Source organism: Neovison vison, chromosome 12 (genome assembly GCF_020171115.1).
Source record: "Neovison vison isolate M4711 chromosome 12, ASM_NN_V1, whole genome shotgun sequence".
NCBI classification, from domain to species: domain Eukaryota; kingdom Metazoa; phylum Chordata; class Mammalia; order Carnivora; family Mustelidae; genus Neogale; species Neogale vison.
This window is the reverse complement of record NC_058102.1, coordinates 6,995,170-7,020,438: the sequence shown is the minus strand read 5'-3', so window position 1 is coordinate 7,020,438 and position 25,269 is coordinate 6,995,170. Positions and strand designations below refer to the sequence as shown.

At 42.9% G+C, this 25,269-nt stretch overlaps 1 protein-coding gene across 1 annotated transcript in view; it reads left to right on the top strand.

Annotated features, from left to right (window-relative positions):
- MEI1 (meiotic double-stranded break formation protein 1) overlaps nucleotides 1–25,269 on the top strand; it is a 79,165-nt gene that overhangs the window by 18,162 nt on the left and 35,734 nt on the right. The window contains exons 10-19 of the mRNA XM_044227865.1: nucleotides 821–920; nucleotides 1,043–1,177; nucleotides 5,351–5,465; nucleotides 6,351–6,442; nucleotides 7,507–7,648; nucleotides 10,854–10,965; nucleotides 13,204–13,264; nucleotides 14,266–14,363; nucleotides 16,930–17,098; nucleotides 23,243–23,390. Of these exons, the coding sequence (XP_044083800.1) occupies nucleotides 821–920; nucleotides 1,043–1,177; nucleotides 5,351–5,465; nucleotides 6,351–6,442; nucleotides 7,507–7,648; nucleotides 10,854–10,965; nucleotides 13,204–13,264; nucleotides 14,266–14,363; nucleotides 16,930–17,098; nucleotides 23,243–23,390 (1,172 nt within the window). The remainder of the gene's footprint in view (nucleotides 1–820; nucleotides 921–1,042; nucleotides 1,178–5,350; nucleotides 5,466–6,350; nucleotides 6,443–7,506; nucleotides 7,649–10,853; nucleotides 10,966–13,203; nucleotides 13,265–14,265; nucleotides 14,364–16,929; nucleotides 17,099–23,242; nucleotides 23,391–25,269) is intronic.

Sequence of the window (25,269 nt, the reverse complement as noted above, 5' to 3'; positions counted from 1 at the left end):
TGGTATTTTTTTTTGTCTGTGACTTTTTACATCATGTCTGGATTTTTATTTTTATTTTTTTTTAATTTTTTTTAAATTATTTATTTGACAGAGATCACAAGTAGGCAGAGAGGCAGGCAGAGAGAGAAGCAGGCTCCCTGCTGAGCAGAGAGCCCGATGCGGGACTCGATCCCAGGACCCTGAGATCACAACCCGAGCTGAAGGCAGTGGCTTAACCCACTGAGCCACCCAGGCACCCCATCATGTCTGGATTTTTAGACTGGACACATTTGGTTATTCATTTTATATTCTATGTTCCTGTTCTGTGCCAGACACCAGGCTGGGACTTAGAGATTTAGTGATACCTAGAATGTGGTCCCTGTCCTCTGGAAGGGGAGAGAAATGCAAACAAGCCAATTAGGGCTCTGCCAAAGGGAAGTATAGGAGGTATGGGAGCTCACTGGAGGCCCATAGCTCTGCCTGAATGGTTTAGGGAAGGCTTCCAGGAGGAGTGGAGGTCTGACCCGCTTCTTTGAGAAGGAATGTGAGTATGTCTAGCGGAAAAGGCACAACTCAATCAGTAGACATTTACTAAATACTTCAAGTACCGGGGCCTGTACTATGGCTTGTGCTGAGTTTCAGGGAGACAGAGATGAATCAGAGAATGGCCTGCCCTTGAAGATCTCACAGTCCCATCCCCTCCGTTCAGTCATGTCAGGGCCCCTCCATGAGGGGCCACCAGCAAATATGTGCTGTCCAACGCCTCTCACTTCTCCTGGGCAGGCAGTGAAGGAGCTACCAAGCACTGATCCCTGGCCTCTGTCATGTAATTTTGAGATAGGGATCGAGTCAGTGGTGAGGAGCCTACAGGGAAGCCTCCGGATGAACAACACAGAGCTGCATAAGCAGGGCCTGCTGCTTTTTGCAGAGATCCTGACTCGGTGAGCAAAGTGATGGGGTGTTGGGCCTGTAGGGGCCAGACTGGAGAAGGAAAGAAGTGTTTGTTCCTGGCTGTGTCCATGATAGGCATTAACTTATTCATTGATCATTTACCATTTCTCAGGCAGCCAGAGGAGATTAAGCTGTTTACAAGCTCAGCCATGTGTAGAGATGCTGGCCGTGCTCTCCAAGAAGCAGTAAGCAGCCCTGTGCTGGAGGTGGCTGCTGAGGCAGTGAAGGCCATTTCTGCCTTTCTGAGGTGAGAGATCCAGGCAGACTGAACTTTCCACCTCTGTATGCCCTGTGGGCCAGGTCAAGCCAGGGAAGCTTCCAGGCAGTACTTGTCCTGTAGGTCAGGGAAATTTTCTTCAATTTTTTCTTTCCAATACTCTATTTACTCTTTTGTCTTTTTGGAGCTGCTATTCAAATGTTGGATCTGGACTGGTCCTCTAATTTTCTTTGTTTTCTGACAGTTTTACATATTTTTGTCATTATGCAGTAGTTTCTGGGAAATTTTCTTGACTTTATCTCTCAACACTTCTACTGTGTATGTTATTTTTGCTTTCATATTTTTATTTTTATTTTTTTTTTCCAATTTATTTATTTTCACAAAAACAGTATTCATTATTTTTTCACCACACCCAGTGCTCCATGCAAGCTGTGCCCTCTATAATACCCACCACCTGGTACCCCAACCTCCCACCCCCCCGCCACTTCAAACCCCTCAGATTGTTTTTCAGAGTCCATAGTCTCTCATGGTTCATCTCCCCTTCCAATTTACCCAAAAGCACATACCCTCCCCAATGTCCATAACCCTACCCCCCTTCTCCCAACCCCCCTCCCCCCAGCAACCCACAGTTTGTTTCGTGAGATTAAGAGTCACTTATGGTTTGTCTCCCTCCCTATCCCATCTTGTTTCATGGATTCTTCTCCTACCCACTTAAGCCCCCATGTTGCATCACCACTCCCTCATATCAGGGAGATCATATGATAGTTGTCTTTCTCCGCTTGACTTATTTCGCTAAGCATGATACGCTCTAGTTCCATCCATGTTGTCGCAAATGGCAAGATTTTGTTTCGTTTGATGGCTGCATAGTATTCCATTGTGTATATTGCTTTCATATTTTTAATTTGGAAGAGTTCTTCCCAATTCCCTGTATGTTTTTTTTTTTTTAATTTTTAAAGTAAGCTTTACATCCAATGTGGGGCTGAACCTCATAATCCTGAAGTCAAGAATCTCATGTTCCACTGACTGAGCCCGCCAGGTGCCCCACTTGCATGTTTTCAAATAACATTTTATTCTGTTTATTCCGTGGATGTTTTTTAAACATTTCAGTCTTCTGTTTTAGTCCAGAATTTCCCCCTATTTCCTTTCTACAAATTGTTCTTTCTGCCTGAAATGGTCTTCCTTAAAATCTTTGCACCACTGGCTTCTTCCCATCATTCAGGTCACATTCAGAGCATCTTTCCCTAACTGACCTGTTAGACTGTTATAGCACCTACCAAACATTTGAATAGTTCTTGTTTATTCATTCATTTTGTGTCTGTCCCCACTATAATATAATGTCCAAGTGATCAGGGACCATGTCAGTTTGCTCACTACTATATGCCTCACTCCTGAAAGCGTATGAATGAAAGATGTTCAAAATAGATGGTAAGATTAAGTGATCCTAGGGTCAGGATGGTAAAGTATTCCTTAGCAAGATGCTTGATATCTTGAAAAAAAGTAATGGAGAAAACTTATATTTATTTATGAAATAACTTTTACTTTATTTCCATGTTTTCCTTTCCAAAAATCTAACAAAGTAATATATTCAAATAATAAAAAATAAAATATTTATTTTTATAATGAAAAAGAACAGTTCCCTCTCCCAGTTTCTAAAGAAAACGAAATGTAACTCATTTTGGTTTTAGTTCTGGTGATTATCTCCTTGCACCTAAACAATGTGCTTATAATGCTGTCACTTTATCAATTTAGGACATTATTCATGGAGTCACCAGTAAGAAAGACCAAGATTTAGATCCTATTATTTTGTTTTCTCTACATTTCCTTGGCATTTTTGCTAATTAATATTTAATGTTTTCAAATCTTTAAATGGTATACTTAAAACTTGTATTTCTTATTCCCTCAACTTCAAGTAGTATCTTTGACTCCCTCCTTGATTAGCTGAGTATATTAGCATCCAACTTTTCCTTTCTCCTCCTTTTCAGTGTTAGTCAGCTGTACCTTTAATTTTACATGGTAAAGGTTGTTCATATTTATAGTCTCTTCTGTAACCGTATTTAAGTCTTTGTGATTTGATTGTAGGTGGGGTCTAAAAATGGAAACATAAAATAACATTTACATTACAATGACTTCAATCTGTCTCTTTTCCCCCTCTTCCCCCACCACCCTGATCTGAATCTCTGAATCAGGGGCCATGAATTCCAGTGAGGGGGAGATGAGTTAACTGACAGGGTATCAAAGGCACAGATGCAGAGCAGTGTCAATTAGAGGTGCCCAGGTAGAACTGGGTCTCCCAGGAGGCCAGTGCTTTGGGGGACTGGTAGCACCTTTGAGGAAGGAGGTGGGTGATGTTTGAGCTGTGCTAAGAGGGATGAGAGAGATTTAGGTTTGTGAGTGTGAAAGTGTAGGGATTACTTAGGGTACAGTAGCTAGTCTGGCCAGCAGGTTGTGTGAAGGAGAGTAATACATGAAGAAGCTGGGAAAGCAGGTTGGGTCAGAATGGTGGAGAGTGCTAAGTAGAGGGCTGGTTATTAATCTTTAGATGATTTTATTTTTCATGTTAATTTCCCAGAATATTTACTGAAGTGGTCCCTCTAAAGTATAGTGGTTCACTGGGTCTCTGGAAAGCCCAACCAGAAGGAGGAACGAGGAATGAGAACTGCTGAAAAGAATTTAAAGAAGGTGGACCCAGGGTTTGTCAATCACTATAGGACAGAAAGTTTAGAGCTTCTAGAAATGAAGAAGGAAAGGGGAAATCAAAGCTTAACTATATACAGTGAACTGAGTGCCTGTTAGAAGGTTCAACAGATTACTCTCAGTGTTCCAAAAAGGCCCAGGGCTGAGGGTTGACATAGGTTTCCCCTTAGTTACTGCACTGGATTGAATAGCTTCCCTCTAAAATTCATGCCCACCATAATCTGTGAATGTGACCTTATCTGGAAATAGGGCCATTGTAGAGACAACTGAATTAAAATGAGGTCATACAGTGTTGGCTGGTAAATCCAAAGACTGGTGCCCTTACAAGGAGAGGGGGATTTGGACGTACAGTGTAATAGACACAGGGAAGATGGCCTTGTGAAGAAGAGGCAGAAAGTGGAATGATGCAGCTATGAGGCAAGGAATCACAAGGATTGCTGGCAACCACCAGTAGCAATGAGGCAGGACAGATTTCTTCCCTAGAGCCTTTAGAGGGAGCCAACACCTTGATTTTAGACTTCTATCTCCCAAAACTATGAGAAAATAAATTTCTGTCATTTTAAGCCATGCGTTTTGTAATAATTTGTTATAGCATTCCCAGGAAACAAATATAGCTACTTTATACCCTGTCGAGTGGTTATTCATTGATTTAACATCTTTTTACATTTATCATCAGTTTATAATGCATCTAGTTCTGTTCAGGTAAAATGAAAAGATACAGCTGGTCTCTGGTCTCTTGGAGCTCACAGTTAGACTGATCTATGACTCTTGCCTCCCTGAATCCATGGAGTATGAAAGTTCAGATGGACCCTAAGTTACTTTCCACATTTACGCCACACTCAGAATGATTAAATCTCTAAAACTAGTTTCTAGTCTTTGCTTATAATTTCTAAGAATGGGGAGCTTGCTCCACTTAGAATTTCCCCTTTACCTCTCTATAATTTGACTCTTAGGAAGTTCTTCTCTATTCTGAAGTAAAGTCTGAGTCCTGATAATATTTCCCTGTTGATCGTGGTTTTCCTTACCAAGGTAACAGCAAATTTGATCTCTCTTCCCCAAGAGAGCTTATTACTATTTGAGGGTAGTGGCCATTACATGTCTTCATGCACCTTCAGTTCTAGATAGTACTTCTTTCTCCTCCATGAGAAAGCCCTCTGTCTCCTTAATAACACCAGTGATAGTCCCAGCTGTCATTTACAAGGGCTTACTATCTATTAAGCATTGTCATAACTGCTTGGCATACATTATCTAATTTGATCCTTAAAATAATTCTATGAGGAAAGTGCTATTACCTCTCATTTAATAGAAGACAAAACTGAGGGCTAGGGAAGGTGAGGACTATGCACAGAGTTACGCAGCTAGACAAGTGTTGGAGCAAGGATTTTTATTAGATCAGATCCTAGATCCATGTTCTGATCCATCACACTGTCTCCCATTGCCTAAGAACATGCGGGTATCTTGCAATCCTCTTACCTTACCCTAAGCTTGCCTTTGTCTCTCTGTCTGCAGGAAGGACCATCAGAGTGTCCCACCTGTGCAGTACAGGGAACTGCGGGCCTTGCTTGAAGCCATGCTGAGCCGCTGTGCAGATTTTTCCCAGACCCCGCTGAACAGGAGGCCCCTGGTCAGTACACTGCATGCAGCCTGTTTCTTCTGGAGATAATGCTATGAGGTGTTTTAAGAAGATAATTCCCTTACCTTTGCATGCCTCTTTATAACTTTTTCGCATGCAAAAACAGCTATGATGAGATGTTATTTTTCTCCCCTAATGGCAGAGCTATGAATCTTGATTGCTGTCCTCGTCTTTGCAGATTTGGAAACTGAAGCCATAGGGTTAAATACTTTTTCTCTAAGTCTGAAACTTGCGAGTATCTGAGTTTGGATAGTAAATCCCAGGGTGTTTGTACCCAGATCTACTATACTATACCACTTTGTCTTTTATATCATCTAAGCAGTTATGGTAAACAAAATTATTTTGTTTATGCTCGCAAAATTATTTAAGGCTGGGTTCACTAGAATCTTGCAAAGTATCTGACCAATGTGCAATGTGTTGAAATTGTTGGCTCTTAAGGGCACACCACTTAAAATATCAGAAAGGAATGGGTAATGTGAATGCTGGTTATGTCTTTCAAAATTAACTTTGGAAATTAAGCTTATCATACCTGATGGGGTGGGATTTTTGTGTGTTTTGGAGCAACTGATATGGGCATTACAGCCAGTTAAGCTAATGTGCACCAGCTTGTGACAGCTTTCTGCATATAATAGAACAGAGCCAGTCCTGTGGTTCACAGGGAGACAGATAGCTAATGTTCCCCCTGCTGCCATTTTTTAAAGAGCTATTAGATGACTAGATTTGTGAGAATATAACCAAGATCCCCTGGAAAGTGTTAGGTGTATGTGAACGCCAAACTCCAGTGGGGAAGGAAGAGGTCTGTGGTCCTCCAAGCACAGTTTGGGACACAGAGTAGGTACTTGACTAATAGATGCTCCCCTCTCCTTCTCACTTCAGGGCCATGCCTCCAGCAGAGATTCAGAGAAGTCCATTCTTCGAAGGGGAAAGTTCCTTCTGAGCACTCTGGAGGGATTTAGAAATGCCTGCAGGTGAGGGACTGACCTTCTGTGGTCTGAGGCAGTATTAATGGGCGGTGGAGGTGGAGAAGAATCAGACTGAGGATGAAGTTCTAGAAGCAACACTTGATTTCTTTCTTATTTTTTTTAAGATTTTATTTATTTATTTGACAGACAGAGATCTACAAGTAGGCAGAGAGGCAGGGGGAGAGAGAGAGGAGGAAGCAGGCTCCCCGCTGAGCAGAGAGCCCGATGCAGGGCTCGATCCCAGAACCCTGGGATCATGACCCAAGCCGAAGACAGAGGCTTTAACCCATTGAGCCACTCAGGCGCCCCGCAACACTTGATTTCTGATGCTTTGCTGCATAATGAGAGCAGCTTGGCAGGGGCAGAGGGTGTGTGTGTGTGTGTGCGCGCGCGCGCGCTCGAGCACGTGCAGGGGTGTGTAGAGAAGGTTTGAGGAGGAGGAGCTAGAGTAGGAGGTCTCTAAAGATTCCCTCCTGGTGAAGTTTTTGTTGCCATACAATGAGGTTCTGTCTCATTCAACTTTGTTACTCTTCCCAAATAACTTTGCCCAATAGGTAAACATCTATTTGTAAACAAGCTGAATGCTTGTTGGACTAATTTAATTTACAGTAACAAGTGTCTGTTGAGGCTACTCTGGGTCAGGCCCGTGGCTAGACTGTGGGAGTAGACAGATAAGGTCAGATTGACTCCTGCCCCCAAGGAGCTTACAGTCTCTTAGGGAAGAGGCAGTTTTGTGTATATATATATAGGATTCATTAGGTTGTCACGAATCTGGGGAAGGCTTTCCCGGCAGAGAGACCAGCATCGTAAAGGCAAAGAGATGTGAAATAGCAAGTGGCATGGTGTGTTCAGGGAGGTACATGTGATAGGTCCTGTACTATGGGAGAGGGGGTGGGGAGCACACAGCTGGACGGGTGGCCAAGGACCGGGTGCTCTATCATTGAGGCCTCTTGAATTTTCTCTAATCTGACGATGGGGATACTTTCCCAGAACCCTGAGCTCTGGGAGGATGCCTCTGACCTTTATGTTGCATAGGTAGTAGTTGATACACTCACATGTTGATTTCTTAGGTTGGCTGTGGAATTCCAGAGTGAGCCTTCAGCCCAGGAGAACCCATTCACAGCTCCCAGTGCTGAGAAGGAAGACACTTTGGAGGACTTCTCAGAATTTCTTCTCACTGCCTGTGACTCCCTTTGTATCCCCATGGTGATGGTAGGTTCCCCTGAGCCACAGATAGCATGAAGTTTGGGTAGGAGAGGGATGTGAGACTGAGCCAGGCCGAGAGACACAAGGTTGCGGGTACTCAACTAGACCTTCTGAGGGTCTTAGTGCTGTTGTTCTTCAGACACTTTTCCTTTGTTTTTTTTTTTTTTTAAAGATTTTATTTATTTATTTGACAGAGATCACAAGTAGGAAGAGAGGCAGGCAGAGAGAGAGAGAGGAGGAAGCAGGCTCCCTGCTGAGCAGAGAGCCCAATGCGAGACTCGATCCCAGGACCCTGAGATCATGACCTGAGCCGAAGGCAGTAGCTTAACCCACTGAGCCACCCAGGCGCCCTTTTCCTTTGGTTTTAAAAACAAAGTGTAGGGGCACCTGGCTGGCTCAGGCGGTGGAGTGTGTGATTCTTGGCCTTGGGGTTATGGGTTCAAGCCCCATATTGGGTGTAGAAATGACTTCAAAAATTTTTTTAATCTTAAAAAAAAAAAAACCCAAGCCCCCAAACCCCAAAGTGTGGTATTTCATTGTACATTAACAGATGCCTCTCAAGAAAAAGTAGAAAGCAGTAGTAATAGAATAAATAAGCAGTGTTCATGGAGTGATAAATGCTTCGTATTCATTACCTAATTTGCTCATCCCAGTGACTGTGTGAGATGGGTGCTATAACCACCTCAATTTAAAGATGGGGATGTCGGGGCGCCTGGGTGGCTCAGTGGGGTAAGCCTCTGCCTTCGGCTCAGGTCATGATCCCAGGGTCCTGGGATCAAGCCCCGCATCAGGCTCTCTGCTGAGCAGGGAGCCTGCTTCCCTTCCTCTCTCTCTGCCTGCCTCTCTGCCTGCTTGTGATCTCTGTCTGTCAAATAAATAAATAAAATCTTTAAAAAAATAAAAAAATAAAGATGGGGATGTCACATTCCAATAGTCGTAAAGCAAGTGCACGACACTGCTGAGGTTCGAACCCATGTGTCCTTAGGATCAGTGAAGAACAGTGGTGAGGGTCTGTGATTCAGGCTTCACCAAGGAACACACACGTATTCTGTAAATGAAATTTGGCCACTCTGAAGAGAGACCTGGTCCGAAAGAGCTTCGTTTTGAGCTGACTTGAGATGGAGGTTGTAGGAAGAGCTGGGTCCAGAATGTCTGACTGCTTGGCTGACTTTGGGTGAGTCCTGTCTTCTTTGAGGTGAGCCTGCAGAGTGCCTTTTAGTCAGGGCACTTCCGTACACCTACTGAGAACAGTAGGTGGCAGCAGGGAGGCATCTGCTGGTTCTGGAGGTGGAGACCTCTTGGAAGAAGCCTTTGAGCCGGCATGCGGGGGTCTTCAGGTGGGTCACCGTCAGGAGCCGTGGACTGCAAGCACGTTCTGATTGGCACTCACTAGCAGTAACACTTGGGCAGTTCACGTTGGTTTCTCATCTGCTCTGCCCTCTTCCTAGACTGTACAAAGTGTTGAGTCAGATCTGGAACTGGATAGACTCTAAATACCACACTTTGGCGTTTGGGGGCTTGGGGTATTTTTTTTTTAAGATTTAAAAAAATTTTTGAAGTAATTGGTAGAATTATATTATTCTTGCTTTCTACTTTTCTATATTTTATACACTTTTCTTTAATGAGCATGTATTACATTTCTAAATAAAAACATTTTTTGTGGAGCGCCTAGGTGGCTCAGTGGGTTAAGCCTCTGCCTTCAGCTCAGGTCATGATCTCGGGGTCCTAGAATCGAGCCCCACATTGGGCTCTCTGCTTGGTGGGGAGCTTGCTTCTCCCTCTCTCTCTCTGCAGGCCTCTCTGCCTGCTTGTGATCTCTCTCTGTCAAATAAATAAATAAAATCTTAAAAAATTTTTTTTTTTTGTTTAAAAACCAAAGGAAATGTATCTATAAGAACCATGTCTCTGAGACCCCATCTTTTACAGGTAGGAAACTGAGACACTGAGAGGGGCAGGGTTAACTAACCCCTCTGCACGAAGTGACTTTGTGCAGAGCTTAATCTGGAACCCAGGTTTGTCTACTCTTAATCCAGAGCTCTGTCTGCTCTATCGGGCTGCCTCATGACTGGAGTATTCACAGAGGTCACATGAAAAATAAATGTGAGGCACCTGGGTGGCTCAGTTGGTTGGGCGACTGCCTTTGGCTCGGGTCATGATCCCGCAGTCCCGGGACTGAGTCCCACATCGGGCTCCCTGCTTTGCAGGGAGTCTGCTTTTCTTTCTGACTTCTCTCCTCTCATGCTCTCTCTCTCTTTCTCCCAAATAAATAAATGAAATCTTAAAAAAAAAAAAAAAAAAAAGGAAAAATAAATGTGAACGAGGTGCCTGGGTGGCTCAGTGGGTTAAAGCCTCTGCCTTCGGCTCAGGTCATGATCTCCAGGTCCTGGGATCGAGCCCCGCATCAGACTCTCTGCTCAGCGGGGAGCCTGCTTTCTCTCTCTGCCTGCCTCTCTGCCTACTTGTGATCTCTGTCTGTCAAATAAATAAATAAAATCTTAAAAAAATAAATGTGAAGATAGTTTGCAAACTATATGATTATTACTGATGGCTATAATCATAGAAACTTGGGTGTCAGTGAAGGGTGCCTGGCTGGCTCAGTCAGTAGAGCATGTGGCTCTTGATCTTAGGTCATGACTTCAAGCCCTATGTTGGGTGTGGAGCCTATTTTAAAAAACAAAAAAAAAGGGGATGCCTGGGTGGCTCAGTTGGTTAAGCAGCTGCCTTCGGCTCAGGTCATGATCCCAGCGTCCTAGTATCGAGTCCCGCATCCGGCTCCTTGCTCGGCGGGGAGCCTGCTTCTCTCTGCCTCTGCCTGCCTCTGTCTGCCTGTGCTCGCTCTCTCTCCCTCTCTCTGACAAATAAAAAAACAAAAAAAGAAAGAAACTTCAGCATCACTCTGCATTATAGTTTAGGAAGTACTTTTTTACACATCAGATCTTATTTGTTTTTGGGAGCTAGGTCTTGTTATTACTATTTTATTCCATTTGGTACAGAGAGACCCAGAGAGGTAATGTGTCTTATACAACTTATTAAGTGGTGGATACAATCCTTGGATGCAGGCTTGTGATTTCAGGCTCCCTAGCTTTTCTTGTGCTCTTCAAGTGAAAGGGGTTAGTTTATTCTTGCTAGATTTGATGCCAGTTTTGCTGATGCTTTGTTCTTCAGAGGCTCAGTCCTGGTGGACTGTGTTCTCCCTCCTGGTTCTTTGCAGAGGCACTCAGAGCAGGCCACCCACCCAAACTTGATGGAAGTTTTCCTCTCGATTCTGCACAGTCTCTTTGTCATCGCTCCCCACATGAAGGAGAAGTTCTCCAAGAAGCTCGGTAGGCATCAGGCAAGTGTGGAAGTCGGGAGGGAGGTGGGTGCCAGAGAATTCAAAGAGAGCATAACCTGTGGGCAGGAGGTTTATGTGATCACTCAGAGACAATATCTATATTCTGCCCAGTGTTGAGTGGAAGGCAATACTATCCAACAACCAAAGATACTTAAAGTAAGTTCTTGGATTTATTGCTATTTCTCTAAGAATATCAAGGAGGTTCCAGTTCCAGTCCCACAACACTCGTCTTTCCACGTTGTTCTCCGTACTTGATATTCCCTCAGACTTCTCAAGATGTTTAGCATCTCTGACGCCTGAGTGCTGAATGTCAGAAGTACCCCCAGTCATTGTGACACCTGAAAAACGTCCCATAGACTTCCAGATGCCTTCTGGGGGGGACTGGCACTCTGTGTGAAAGCTGCTGTCTAGCTGTACACTGAACTGCCTTCTTATAATTAATTGAACCCCAGTGGTTCTTTTTTTTTTTTTAAGATTTTATTTATTTGAGAGAGAGGTAGTAAGAGAGAGCATGAGCAAGGAGAAGGTCAGAGAGAGAAGCAGACTCCCCGTGGAGCTGGGAGCCCGGTGCGGGACTCGATCCTGGGACTCCGGGATCATGACCTGAGCCGAAGGCAGTCGTCCAACCAACTGAGCCACCCAAGCGTCCCAAACCCTAGTGGTTCTTGATTCCCTCAGCCTTTTCCAGGCTTTCTTGCATCTATTTATTTTTTCCTCTCACCAGTCATTTTTTTCCTCTCAAGTGTAAAGCTTCCTTTCTCACTTGTCCAGTTGTTACCTGTAAATACTTCAATCTGCTGAATAAGCCCAGGAGTCAGAGTTAGAGTCTCCTTTATTTTCCTTAGTATTAGTGATGGTGAGAATGGGAAGGGGAAAACAGCCCAAAGCAGAAAGGGAGTAATAATTAATAACTAATGACAACTAACGTTTATTACACTCTTACTATTGTCAGACACTGTTTGTTTGTGTGTTTGGTAGAGATAGAGAGTGAGTGAGAGAGCATAAGCCAGGAGGAGAGGCGGATGCCCCGATACTGGGGTTTTTTTCCCCCTTAAGATTTATTTATTTATTTTAGAGCACAGGTGAACAGGAGGAGGGGATGAGGGGTGGAGGGAGAGGGAGATAAGCAGACTCCCTGCTGAGCAGAGAGCCTGCAGGTCTTGATCCCAGGACCTTGAAATCATGATCTGAGCTGAAATCAAGAGTCAGATGCTCAACTGACTGAGCCACCCAGGAACCCCTGTCACATACTGTTTTAAGTGCTTTATACATATTAATTCCTTTAGTTCTCAGAAAAACCCTAGAAAGTTTGTATTCTGATTATCTTCACTCTACGAAGGAGCATACTGAAACTCAGAGAGGTTGAATAATTTACCCAAGATTGCACTAGAAGTGGTGTACCCAGGATTCAAACTCAGGGAATCTGGCTCTGGTGCCTGCTTTCTGATTTTTTTTTTTTTTTTTTTTTTGCTTCCTGAATTTTTATGCAATGCTTGCCTCTTATCATTATCATTTAAAGCCTTGCCCTTTCTTCCTGTCACATAGCATATAGTGGAAGGTCTACCACAGAGGAGTAGCCAGGGCTCAGTCATGGAGGGCTTTGTTGGCCATGTGAGAAATTTGGACTTTATCCTAGAAACTTTGAGTTTTAAAAAAGAGGAGTGATAGGCTCAGCTTTCTGTTTTAGATAGATCTCTTTTGATTTGGTATGAACCAGGAGTTAGAGGGATGCAAGACTGGAGAAAATAATTCAGACTCTTGTATTAACTCAGGTTGATGATAGGAACAAAGACAGTGTTGAGGGGTGTGAGACAGTCGGATGTGGGGCAGAAAGGAGAGGGAATAGCTCAGGGTAATGCCTTGGCTTGTGGCTGCCATCAAGGTGGATGGTGCTGATTTTTATTGAGAGAAGTGTCACTGGGAGAGGTTTTGATTTGGGAAGGCAGTAGAGGATGTGATCAGTATGGGCCGGGATGACGATGTAATAAATCTAGTTTAAACTGCTTTCTGGGGGCACCTGGGTGGCTCAGTGGGTTAAAGCCTCTGCCTTCGGCTCAGGTCATGATCCCAGGGTCCTCTGCTCAGCAGGGGGCCTGCTTCCTCTTCTCTCTCTGCCTGTCTCTCTGCCTACTTGTGATCTCTGTCTGTCAGATAAATAAATTACAACTCTTAAAAAAATAAATTAAAAAAAAAAACTGCTTTCTGCTTGCTTCCCACTTCTCCCAAGCTTCCTCATCTTTCATACGACTAACCCTGGAACTAAAGGCCAGATTCCGCAACAGCCTGAGGTATGTCTGCTCTCAGGGAAAATTGGTGGCCAAGGGGCCAGTGTCCTTGACTGGACAAGTGGAAATTTCTGACTGGTTTAGTCATTGGACTGTGAGGGGATTGACACCATGTCAGAATTGCTCAGCAGCTGGTGGTATGAATCCGACATGCTTCTGTAGCTTTTATTTAGTCTGGTTCTGCTGAGACATTCATTCCATGTGACACGTGGATGGGTGCCTGTTACGTCAAAACTGGAAAGGCTCTTGGTGATCATTTGTCTAACCCCTCATTTTACAAATGGGGAACTGGAAGCCCTTGAGGTTATGAAAGAAGTGTCCACAGAGAGTCATGTCCTCGCTGCTGCCAGCCCAGCATTTCCAGAGGAGAAACTCTCTTGTTCAAAATAGAGACTTTAGTCTGTCTTGTTAACGTTTCTGCAGTAGCCTCTTCTTCCTTCCCATTTATGATTTGCCACCTGTCTGCATTTATTTGGCAGATCCCATTGTTACTGCCTACAACCTGCAAGGCGACCACAGTGCGGTGTTTAGGTCTCCTTGCATATCTCTGAATAGAACACCAACTTTCAGGAGGGGATACAAATAAAGGATCCATCCAGATTCAAAGTCACAATTTTGGATGTGTGTAATTAAGGAGATCTCAATTACCTATCTTGGGTTCAATAGCTTCCTTTCCCCCCTAGTACTCCCAAGCTCTTTCCTGGTCTAGGAGCACTTGTTTTTGTTGCTATGTTTTGTTAAGTCAGAGTTCAGTAGCCTTCCCTGACTTATTTTTTCAACTTTGAATTTTAGTCAATGCCTATGTGTCCACATTATAGCTGTGGCAGCAGGTTCCATATTAATTATTCACAGCTACATCTAGATTTCTTCTTCCAGAGCCATGGTTAGAATTTCATTGGGCTTTGGCACAAGGCAGTGGTGCCCCAGTGTATGGCAAGGATAATGCTGTCCCAGCCAAAGTCACAATGTCCTCTCTTGTTGTCTCTTCCTTTCCACCCTCTAAGTCACTCAGCCCTAAATCAGGTATGTTCCAATTTCCTCTACTGCATGAGCCTCAACCTCCTCTCAGCTCCAGAGAAGACAGGACCACCTTCCCAAGAAGGTAAGATGCTGCGGCTTGACCACTCTTCAGGTCCGTGGTGATCTTTTTACAGTCTGGATACCTTTGTTGATTGGCTGGGTAGTAGTTAATATCACAATAATTATGACCTCTTTGCTAGAAGCTGCCAGAGGAATCACAGAATCATGGAATGGTAGAACTAGAGACTAACACTTAGGGAGATGAGATAATAGAATTAGAAAACAAAAGAATCCAAGGTTCCTGGACCCTTAGACTCTAAGGGTTGAGGAAGACTCCAGAGCTTATCAAGTCCAGTTCCTCATCCAGGCCATCTCCTCTGTAACATCCCTTACAGCAGAACTTTCGCTCTCTGCTTGTTACCTCCAGAGACTTCTGTTCAAAATACTTGAATGGCCTGTTCCATTTCTTTGTTTCTTCATTCATGAAATATTTCTTGAGCATCTACTGTGTGCCAGGCTCTTTCCAGGTGCTGGTGATAGAGTCCCAACATCCTGTCCTCATGGAATGAGAGAGGTAGACAATAAACATAGATTCAATGTCAAAAATGAATAGGTTCTATGAAAACAATACAACTGGACAAAAGGATAGAGGATTATGGAGGGAGAAGATACATGGTGGATATGTGGTCAGGGAAGGCCTCTGTGAGTAGGTGGCATGTTCGCAGGGGTCTGCGTAAGATAAAGGAGGCACATGGAAGAGTCTAGGCCGGAGGAATAGCAGATGGAGGGCTGAGAGCTGAAGTTTTTCCCTCTCCTGAAAGTCACTGAGCTTCTGCTACATGCCAGGGAGGCCTCAGTGCTGCTGTGTATATGGTGATAATTACGACATGTTCTCTGCCCCCATGGAGTTCCTCTATCCTAGACTTCTTTTGGTATAACATAAAACAATTTAATCATTGTCTTATTCATTCATTCAGCAAATATGATACCTTCTTTGTGGTACTGGCTGTGTTTCCTCTTTTTACATTTATGAAGATGTGTCATGTCCCTCCACTTCCCAAACCTCACTCCTTTTCCTTTTTCTCCAGCACTGGGCTGAGAGAGACCGAATCTCGGGTGAACATTTTCATTCCTTCCAACTGGCTTGGTTCCCAAGTCTCTCACTGTAGCAGCCATTCCTCTCCATCTCTCCATGTGGTGTCCTGCTCTTTGCCTGTTAGGTGTGGTCTGGCCTTCAGAGACACTAGCACAACCACTTCTGCCATGGTTGACGCCTAAGATTACGTTGGTAGCCACGGCACAGCACCTCTTGTGCTCACTGGGCTAGCCCTACTGCCGCCTACAGCATCCTCTTTTGGGGGAATAGGAGGAGCCCCACATGTCTGCCTCCTTAGACGATGAGGCCTTGTCAAATCTGAGTACCAGGAAGAACAGCAGACCTTACTAACATGCAGACTGCTTCTTTCTTTTATATATCAGGAGAAAGGGTGGGTGGATGTGTGGAACTCTAGCATATTAGTTTCATTTTTACAATAATGATTATAGTGTGCTTTGGTACAAAAATCACTAAACTTAGAATTAGGAGAACTGACCTGGCTCTGCTGTGCATATTCTCCATCCTCATTCTCCACATGGCCCTAAGTCCACTGTACTGGCAGGACAGACCCTTCTCTTGACCTCTAACTTGGCCTCCTGCTTTCAGTCTCTTATCCTCCAACTGGTCTCCATCCACCGCTGGAAAGATCTGTCCAAAAATAAGTCTTATCGTCCTAACACCCCAGCCTTCAGCTGGTGATCCCCAAAGATCAGTCTGTGGGACACTGTCAGACAGTGATGAAGGTTCCTCTGATCCATGGTGAAATGTAAAAAGTAAGGGTAATATAGTGAATTTTCTATAAAGTTGACTTTATTCAAGTTTAAGCTCTGAAGTCTTTTTCTTTATACTCTTGGTATTAAAATACCCTTTCTTTTCTGAAATAGAGATTTTGTAGGAGATCTATTCTCAGAATAAAATCTAAATTCTTGACTCAGCATTCAAACTACAAATTACGTCACATCATTTTGGAACTCTCGACACTCCACATCTGTTCATCACTGGTTTGGTCAGACGGAATTCCTTGCCGCACCCTGAACATGTCCCCTTAAGCCTCTGGGCCCCTGAACCCCTTTCTTCCCATGCCTAGGATTCTCTGCCCTCACTTTTCTGCCTGTTTTCTGCATACCTTCCACAGTTTCCTCCTTTTTGAGCTTGCCTTCCCCACCCCAGGTGGTATGAATCACGCTTGAATGGGACACTTGATCGCATGTCCTGTTAACTGTCTAATTATCTGTCTTTTCTCAGCTGCCAGCTCCGGGAGATAGGGCCTGTGTTTTACAGCCTGGCCCTGTCAATGAATGAATGTATCAAGGATTGTATCCATGTTCTTCCACATGTTTAGTGGAAGAACATCTTTAGTTCATCTTCATATCTTTAGTCTCTCCTGGAAGGTTGAAAGCTTTATAAAGGACTAGGAAACTCTGATTTCCTTTTATCCTGCATGAACCCTGCTACCCTGTGCAGTACCCTTCATGTAGGCAGGTATTTATGTGCTGATTACCTGCTCTTATGTGTTTTCTGTGTGGCTTTCTCCTGCCTCTTTCCTCTCCAGAACTCTCTGCAGCATCTGCCTTCCTGCAGCAGGGGCTGCCCCAGATAAGCAGCAGGAGCCCTGAAAGCCTCGCCTTCCTGTCAGATGGCCAGTATGTGGAGGGAACTGCTCGCCAGAGACAGTACAGCACCTTGCTCCTCTTCTACCTGGCCTACATCCACGAGGATAGGTCAGTGTTTGATGCCAGTGGCTGGCCGTGGATCCTGGGACCCACATCTGTAGCCCAGTTTAGTTTGATAAATATTCACAGAGGCATCTACTCCAAGCCTGATGTTGGGCACTGGGGACACAGAGATAAGTGAGAATTGGGTTTTATTCCTGAGGGGCTCACATATTGGAGGAGGGCTAAGGCAGGTGGGTAGTTACAGTGTAGAGAGAAGAGGTCTAGAGTGTTAATTAGAATTTTTTGGTATCCTTAAAAAGTATTGTTTGTGCATAGAAAAAAAATAGTGGTTTGCTTTGGTTTTAAGAATTACTAAACAGAGTGCCTTCTTAGCGCAGTAGGCAGCGCGTCAGTCTCATAATCTGAAGAATTACTAAACAGAAATTATTAAAAAAAAAATTACTGAACAGGAGGTTCCTGGGTGGCTCAGTGGGTTAAAGCCTCTGCCTTCGGCTCAGGTCATGATCCCAGGGTCCTGGGATCAAGCCCCAAGTTGGGTTCTCTGCTCGGCAGGGAGCCTGCTTCCCTTCCTCTCTCTTTGCCTGCCTTTCTGCCTACTTGTGGTCTCTGTCAAATAAATGAATGGAATCTTTAAGGGGAAAAAAAAAAAAAAGAATTACTAAACAGGATTGCCTGGGTGGCTCAGTCAGTTAAGTGTCTGCCTTCAGCTCAGGTCATGATCCCAGGGTCTTGGGATTGAGCTCTGGGTCCCTGGGGTAGGCTCCCTGCCCAGTGGGGAACCTGCTTCTCCCTTTCTTTCTGCTCCTCCTCTCCCTCTACCCTTCCTTTCCCCTTTCCTCTTGTACCTCCCCTCACCCCTCTCCTCCCTGCTGTTTGCACTAGCTCTCTTTCTCTCTCAAATAAATAAGTAAAATCTTTAAAAAAAATTACTGTGCAGTTTAAGGGGCTCCAGGGTGGCACAATCCATTAAGCGTCCAACTCTTGGTTTCAGCTCAGGTCATGATCTCAGGGTCCTGAGATCGAGTTCTGCATTGGGCTCTGTGCTAGGCATGGAGCCCTGCTTAAGATTCTCTCTCCCTCTCCCTTTGCCCGCCACCACCATCTCTTAAAAAAACAAACAAACAAACAAATTACTGTACAATTGATTAAAATTTCAAAATCTAAAGACTGTTCCTTAAGCTTAAAAAATAATTGTATTGAGGTAAAATTCACACAACACAAAATGAATCATTTAAAGTTAACTGTTCAGGGGTGCCTGGGTGGCTCAGTGGGTTGAGCCACTGCCTTCGGCTCAGGTCATGATCTCGGGGTCCTGGGATTGAGTCCCACATTGGGCTCTCTGCTCAGCAGGGAGCCTGCTTCCTCCTCTCTCTCTCTGCCTGCCTCTCTGCCTACTTGTGATCTCTTTCTGTCAAATAAGTAAATAAAATCTTTAAAAAAAATAAAGTTAAGAGTTCAGTAGCATTTAGTATATTTGCAGTTGTGCAGCCACCACCTCTCTTGCTCCAAAACATTTCCATCACTCCAGAATAAAACCTCATACCCATTAAGCATTCACCCCTGTGGGTGAAGATGTCCAGCCTCATGTGTTATTAGTATCCGAGAGTTGTTTTTTTTTTTTAAGATTCCCCATATAAGTAAGATCATAAAGTATTTTTCTTTCTCTATGACTTATTTCACTTAGCCTAATGCCCTAAGGTCAATCCATGTTGTTATAAATGGCAGGATTCCCCCCTTTTTTTGGCTGAATAGTATTCCACTGTATGTACGTATCATGTTTTCTTTATCTGTTCATCCACCAGAAGACATGCAGGTTTTTTCCATGTATTGGCCTTAAATAGTGCTGCAGTGAACATTGTGGTGTGGATATCTTTTTGAGTTCAGAAGTAGAATTGCTGGATCATATGGTAGTTCTATTTTTAATTTTTTGAGGAAACTCCTTTATTTTTTCCATAGTGAGTGCACTAATTTACATTCCTACCAACAGTGCCCATGTGTTCCCATTTCTCTACATCCTTGCCAACACTTGTTTTTTTCTTGTCTTTTTGGTGATTGCCATTTAACAGGTATAAGGTGATACCTCATTGTGGTTTTGAATTTTATTTCCTTGCTGATTAGTGATGTTGAGCATCTTTTCATGTACCTATTGGCCATCTGCATGTTTTCTTTGGAAAAATGTCTATTCAGATCCTCTATGTATTTTAAAATTGGACTTATTTTTTATTTTATTTTTTACTATTGAGTTGTATGAGTTCTTTGTATATTAACTTTTTAAAAATATTTATTTATTTATTTACTTGACAGACAGAGATTACAAGTAGGCAGAGAGGCAGGCAGAGAGAGAGAGGGGTAAGCAGGCTCCCCGCCAAGCAGAGAGCTCGATGTAGGGCTCAATCCCAGGAACCTGAGATCATGACCTGAGCAGAAGGCAGAGGCTCAACCCACTGAGTCACCCAGGCACCCCTAGATATTAATTTTTATCAGATATATGATTTGCAAAGATTTTTCTCCCATTCAATAAGTTGCCTTTTCATTTTGTTGATTTTGCTTTGCTGACGCTTTTTAGTTTGAAAGAGCCGCATTTGTTTATTTTTGGTTTTGGTAGAAGCTCTAAAATAATCATCCCCCAAACAGATGTCAAGTAGCTTACTACCTATGTTTTCTTGTAGAAATTTTATGGTTTCAGGTCTTAATTCATGTCTTTAATCCATGTTGGTCAGTTTTCGTGTATTGTATAAGATAGCGATCCACTTTTGTTTATTTATTTTTGCATGTGGCTGTGCAATTTTCCCAACACCATTTATTGAAGAGACTGTACTTTTCCCATTGTATATTTTTGGTACCTTTGTTGTAAATTAATTGAGTGTATATGCATGGAGTTATTTCTGGGCTCTCTGTTCTGTTCCATTGGCTTATGTGTCTGTTTTTATGGCAATACCATACTGTTTTGATTATTGCCCATGTGATTCTTTGAATGTTTTTTAAAAAATTCTAGTAAATATGCAAGTAAAATAGTTACCAGCATTAACTACTATTAGGTGCCCTGTGTGAACTTGTCTATGCATCAAGAAACACACATATGCTTCTTTTTTCCCAGTATACAGAATGAGATATTATATAAAGTCTTCAATTGGCCCTTTATTTATTCTTTTAAAAAGATTTTATTTATTTATTTGACAGAGATCACAAGTAGGCAGAGAGGCAGGCAGACAGAGAGGAGGAGGCAGACTGAGCAGAGAGCCCGATGCGGAGGCTTGATCCGAGGATCCTGGGATCATGACCTGAGCCGAAGGCAGAGGCTTAACCCACTGAGCCACCCAGGCACCCCTCAATTGGCCCTTTAACCTAACAATAGATGTTGGAGATCTCTTCATGTTAGCTCATGTATTAATAGGTCTGCCTCATACTTTTAGTAGCTATACAATGTGTAAATTATACCTATCATCCATTTTATTTATATTTCTTAAATGAACATTTTACTTTGGGGTAATTATAGATTTATACAAAAGTTGTAAAGAGTACAGAGAAGGGACACCTGGGTGGCTCAGTTGGTTGGACGACTGCCTTCGGCTCAGGGCGTGATCCTGGAGTCCCGGGATCGAGTCCCACATCGGTCTCCCAGCTCCATGGGGAGTCTGCTTCGCTCTCTGACCTTCTCCTCGCTCATGCTCTCTCTCACTGTCTCTCTCTCTCGAATAAATAAATAAATAAATAAATAATCTTTAAAAAAAAAAAAAAGAGTACAGAGAATTCTTCACTAATTTTCTCCTACTGTTAACATAACTATGGTACATTTATCAAACTAAGATACCAATGGTGCATTAGTATTTTTTCCCAATTTTTTGTTGTGGTAAAATACACAAACATAAAATTTATGTCTTAGCCATTTTTAGTGTACTGTTCAGGGTTACTAAGTGCATTAATATTGTTGGTCTGCCGTCACCACCATTCATCTCCAGAACTCTTTTCTTCTTGCAGAAGTAAAATTCTGTACCTATTGAATAACTCTCCATTTCCCCTTATCAGCCCTTGGAAACCACTATGCTACTTTCTGTCCCAATGGTTTTAACTACTCTAAGTGCTTCCTGTAAGTAGAATCACACAGTATATATTTTTCTGTGACTGGCTTATTTCACTTAATGCGTGTCCTCAAGATTCATCTGTCCTATAGCATGTCAGAATTTCCTTCCCTTTTTATGCTGAATAATGCTCCGTTGTATGTATATACCACATTCTGCTTACAGATTTGTCCATCAGTGAACACTCAGATTGCTTCTGCATTTTGGCTTTTGTGAATAATGGTGCTGTGAACTTGGGTGTACAAATATCAATTTGAGAACCTGTTTTCAGTTCTTCTTTGTATGTACCCAGATTGTTGGAGCATCTGACAGTTCTAGTTGTAATTTTTTGAGGAGATGCCATGCTCTTCTTCACAGCAGCTGTACTTCTTCACATTCCCACGAATGATGCTCAAGGGTTCCAATTTCTCCACATTCTCATCCACTTCTTATTTTCTGCTTTTTGATGGTGTCCATCCTAATGGATGTGAGGTTATCACCTCATAGTTTTGATTTGCATTTCCCTAGTGATTAGTGATGTTGAGTATCTTCCCATGTGCTTATTGGACATCTGTATGTCTTCTGTGGGGAAATGTCTGTTCAAATCCTTTGCCCATTTTTGAATCAGCAAGTTTTATTGTTGTTATTGAGTTTTAAGAGTTTTCTGTTTACTCTGGATATTAATTTCTCATTAGATACATGATCTGTAAATATTTTCTCCCATTCTGTGGGTTGCCTTTTTACTCTTTGACAGTATCTTTTGATACATGGAAGTTAAAAACCTTCATCAGTCAATTTGTCTGTTTCTCGTGTTATTATCTGTGCCTTTCATGTCATATCCAAAAAAAATCATTACCAAATCTGATGTTGTGAAGTTTTTGCTTTATGTTTTCTTTCAAGTTTTATAGTTTTAGCTCTGGACCCATTTGGGGTCTATATTTTTTTAGATCATGTTAGGTGAGGGGTCAAAGTCATTCTTTTGTATATCTAATTTTGCCAGGACCATTTCTTTTCTTTTTTTTAAAAAAGATTTTTATTTATTTATTTGACAGATATATATGTATAGAGAGAGCACAAGTAGGCAGAGCAGCAGCCAGAGGGAGAGGGAGAAGCAGGCTCCCCACTGAGCAGGAGGTCCAATGTGGGGTTCAATCCCGGATCCTGGGATCATGGTCCGAGTTGAAGGCAGCTGCTTAGCCAACTGAGCCACCCAGGCCCCCCGCCAGGACCATTTCTTGAAAAGCCTGTCCTTTCCCCCATTGAATGGTCTTAGCATTCTTGTTGAATTTCACTAATTTTTCATTTACTGTCCCTTTTCTGCTCTAGGACATTACATTGTGTTTAGTATTACCCAATTTAAAATGTTTAATTTTTTAAAGAACTTAATCTGATAGGTGAGAGATATCCATGGTGGAAAATTGAAAAGATATAATAGGGTATATGCCTTTTGTATTTTACTAAAAAAGTCATTCTCCTTCTCACCCCTATTACCCTTTCATGTATAAACATAGACGAATCCCTTCCCCAGAAACTAACCCACTGAACATACCAGTTTAATGATAAAGAGGAGTGGACTGTTGGCCAAAAAATGGATTGCTAAACCCCAGAAGTAGCATCCTTCTCTTTAATAGTGCTATTCTAGCTGGCAGACGCTTCATCTTCTTTTTTTCCTTTTTTTAAAGATTTTATTTATTTATTTATTTGACATGCAGAGAGAGAAATCACAAGTAGGCAGAGAGGCAGGCAGAGAGAGGGGCGGGAAGCAGGTTCTCCGCTGAGCAGAGAACCCAATGCGGGACTTGATCCCACGACTCTGAAATCATGACCTGAGTTGAAGGCAGAGGCTTAACCCACTGAGCCACCTAGGCGCCCAGACACTTCATCTTCTAGTTGTGAGTGAGGAGTCTCTGGCCCCTGACAGGGATTTGTACAAAGCATAGAATCTTGTGCTATGCATGTATGTCTAATTTTTGTAAGTATATGTAGCGTGTTCTTTGTGCAAGGTGTCATTAGGCCATTGACAGGTTGGGGCAGAAGGACAGAAGGCAGAGGGAGGATGTGGTAAGACAGGATGTGACAAGGCAGGATAGCCATCTCTGTCTTTTTCACTTAGACTCTCCTTGGTCGACAGGTTTGTCTCAGAGGCAGAATTGTTTGTGGCTGTGCAAAGCTTCCTCCTGTCTCTGCAGGACCAGGGTGAGCACCCTCCACTGGTGGTCTTCAGAGCCTCCATCTATCTGCTTGCAATCTGCCAGGACAAAGACCGTGCCCTAGATGAGGTATGGACAAAATACTTAGGGCCCTTCCTCTTCCTGCTCCACGCCATACATCAAGGCTCCTTGAGAGACCATGATGATATAGAGAGAGAAGGCAGGTGGCAGAGAGAGAGAGAGATAGAGAGGAAGAGAGGGAGAGGGAGAATCTTGATGGAATGGGGAGTGGGAGGAGGCTGACGCATTGAGATTTAGTGAATTCTCTCAACAGTCCTGAGAGATAAAGATTATTATTTCCACTTTTTACAGGTAAGAAAATCAAGCCTTAGGTTAAAGTAACTTTCTCTAGGTCACAAATTAATTGATGGGAGAGCCGGGACTCCAATTTAGACTTGATCAACTCCCAAGACACTTATCTTAGTACCACCTCTGGTTTGAGAAGGAGGAGAGCAGTGTGAGTTAGATCCTTCTGTTAACGGTTTACCAAACAAAGTGGGTTTCTGGGACCCAGAACATTGTTAATCAGGCTGATTTTGGATCGCTTTGCTGTATGTATACAAGTTTTCTCTTTCCAGATTCTTTATAAATTCTTATGGATCAAGGACTATATCTGATTGATCGCTAATCTTCTGCCTCTTTCACTGAAGATCCCTTCTCCTCCTTAGAGATGGACACTTCGACCTCAACCTAAGGATACTCTTTCTTCACTGGCTAATGTTTCGCCTCCTTTTTTTTTTTTTTTTTAAAGATTTTATTTATTTATTTGACAGAGAGAGAGATCACAAGTAGGCAGAGAGGCAGGCAGAGAGAGAGAGAGGAGGAAGCAGGCTCCCTGCTGAGCAGAGAGCCCGATGCGGGGCTCGATCCCAGGACCCTGAGATCATGACCTGAGCCAAAGGCAGCGGCTTAACCCACTGAGCCACCCAGGCGCCCCTCGCCTCCTTTTTTAAAAGGGTTTTAAAAAATTTATTTAAGCAATCTCTACACCAACATGTGTCTCGAATGCAATCCTGAGATCAGGAGCCACATGCTTCTCCAACTGAGCCAGCAAGGCACTCCATTTTTTTTTTTTATTCCTGTTGGGGCAAACATGATGTAAGCAGACCTGGTTTAATTTGAATGGAAGCAGTAAGTTGTAGTTGAAGTGTATGAGTTTTCAAGTAAGATAGACCTAGATACACAATATTCCACTGTCTCTTTTTTGGTGATATTTGAAGCCACTTGTGATCATTGCCTACTATTAATTCATTAAGGGTTGCAAAAAATTAACACCTTAAATCTGTCATTCAGTCTTTGTTTATTAACTAGCATACTTGCATGAAAGGAAACTTCCTTTATCAACTACTCAGTTACTCTGAATGGTAGATTTTATAGGAAGCATAGGTTGAATGTTTGGTTCTTTTAATTACAGTTTACAAGAAATGAACTGATTTTCTAGCATTCTACAAAAGGGACCAAAGAGATTTTTTTTAGTGTCATTATGAATTCATGGATTTAAAAATATTTGATAGGTTTCAATCCACTGTAGTCATTACCCTTCTGAAGCTCCATTTGTCCTATCTTTGATCAGTGGAAGCCTATTCAGGGTAGATCCTGAGTGCTTTTGACACAACCCTAGTACTCTTTGGCAGAGTTTGGGTTTTCTACTATGACAAGATGCTTTAAGCTTGTATATACTTCCTGCTCTCCCATTTGCTTTTGAGCCTACCCCAGTTAGGCTTTCACCTTTACCACATCTCTGGAAATGCACTTATCAAGGTCACCAGTAACAGATACATAAAGCCAGTAATCAATATTTGTCATTATCTTACTTGACCTATCAACAGCATCTGTTTTCTTTGAAACAATGCCTTTATTTGGCATCTAGAATGCTGTGTACTCCTGATTTCCTCCTACCTCTCTGGCGGTTCTGTCTCAGTGTCTTTTGCTGATTTTCTCTTATCTC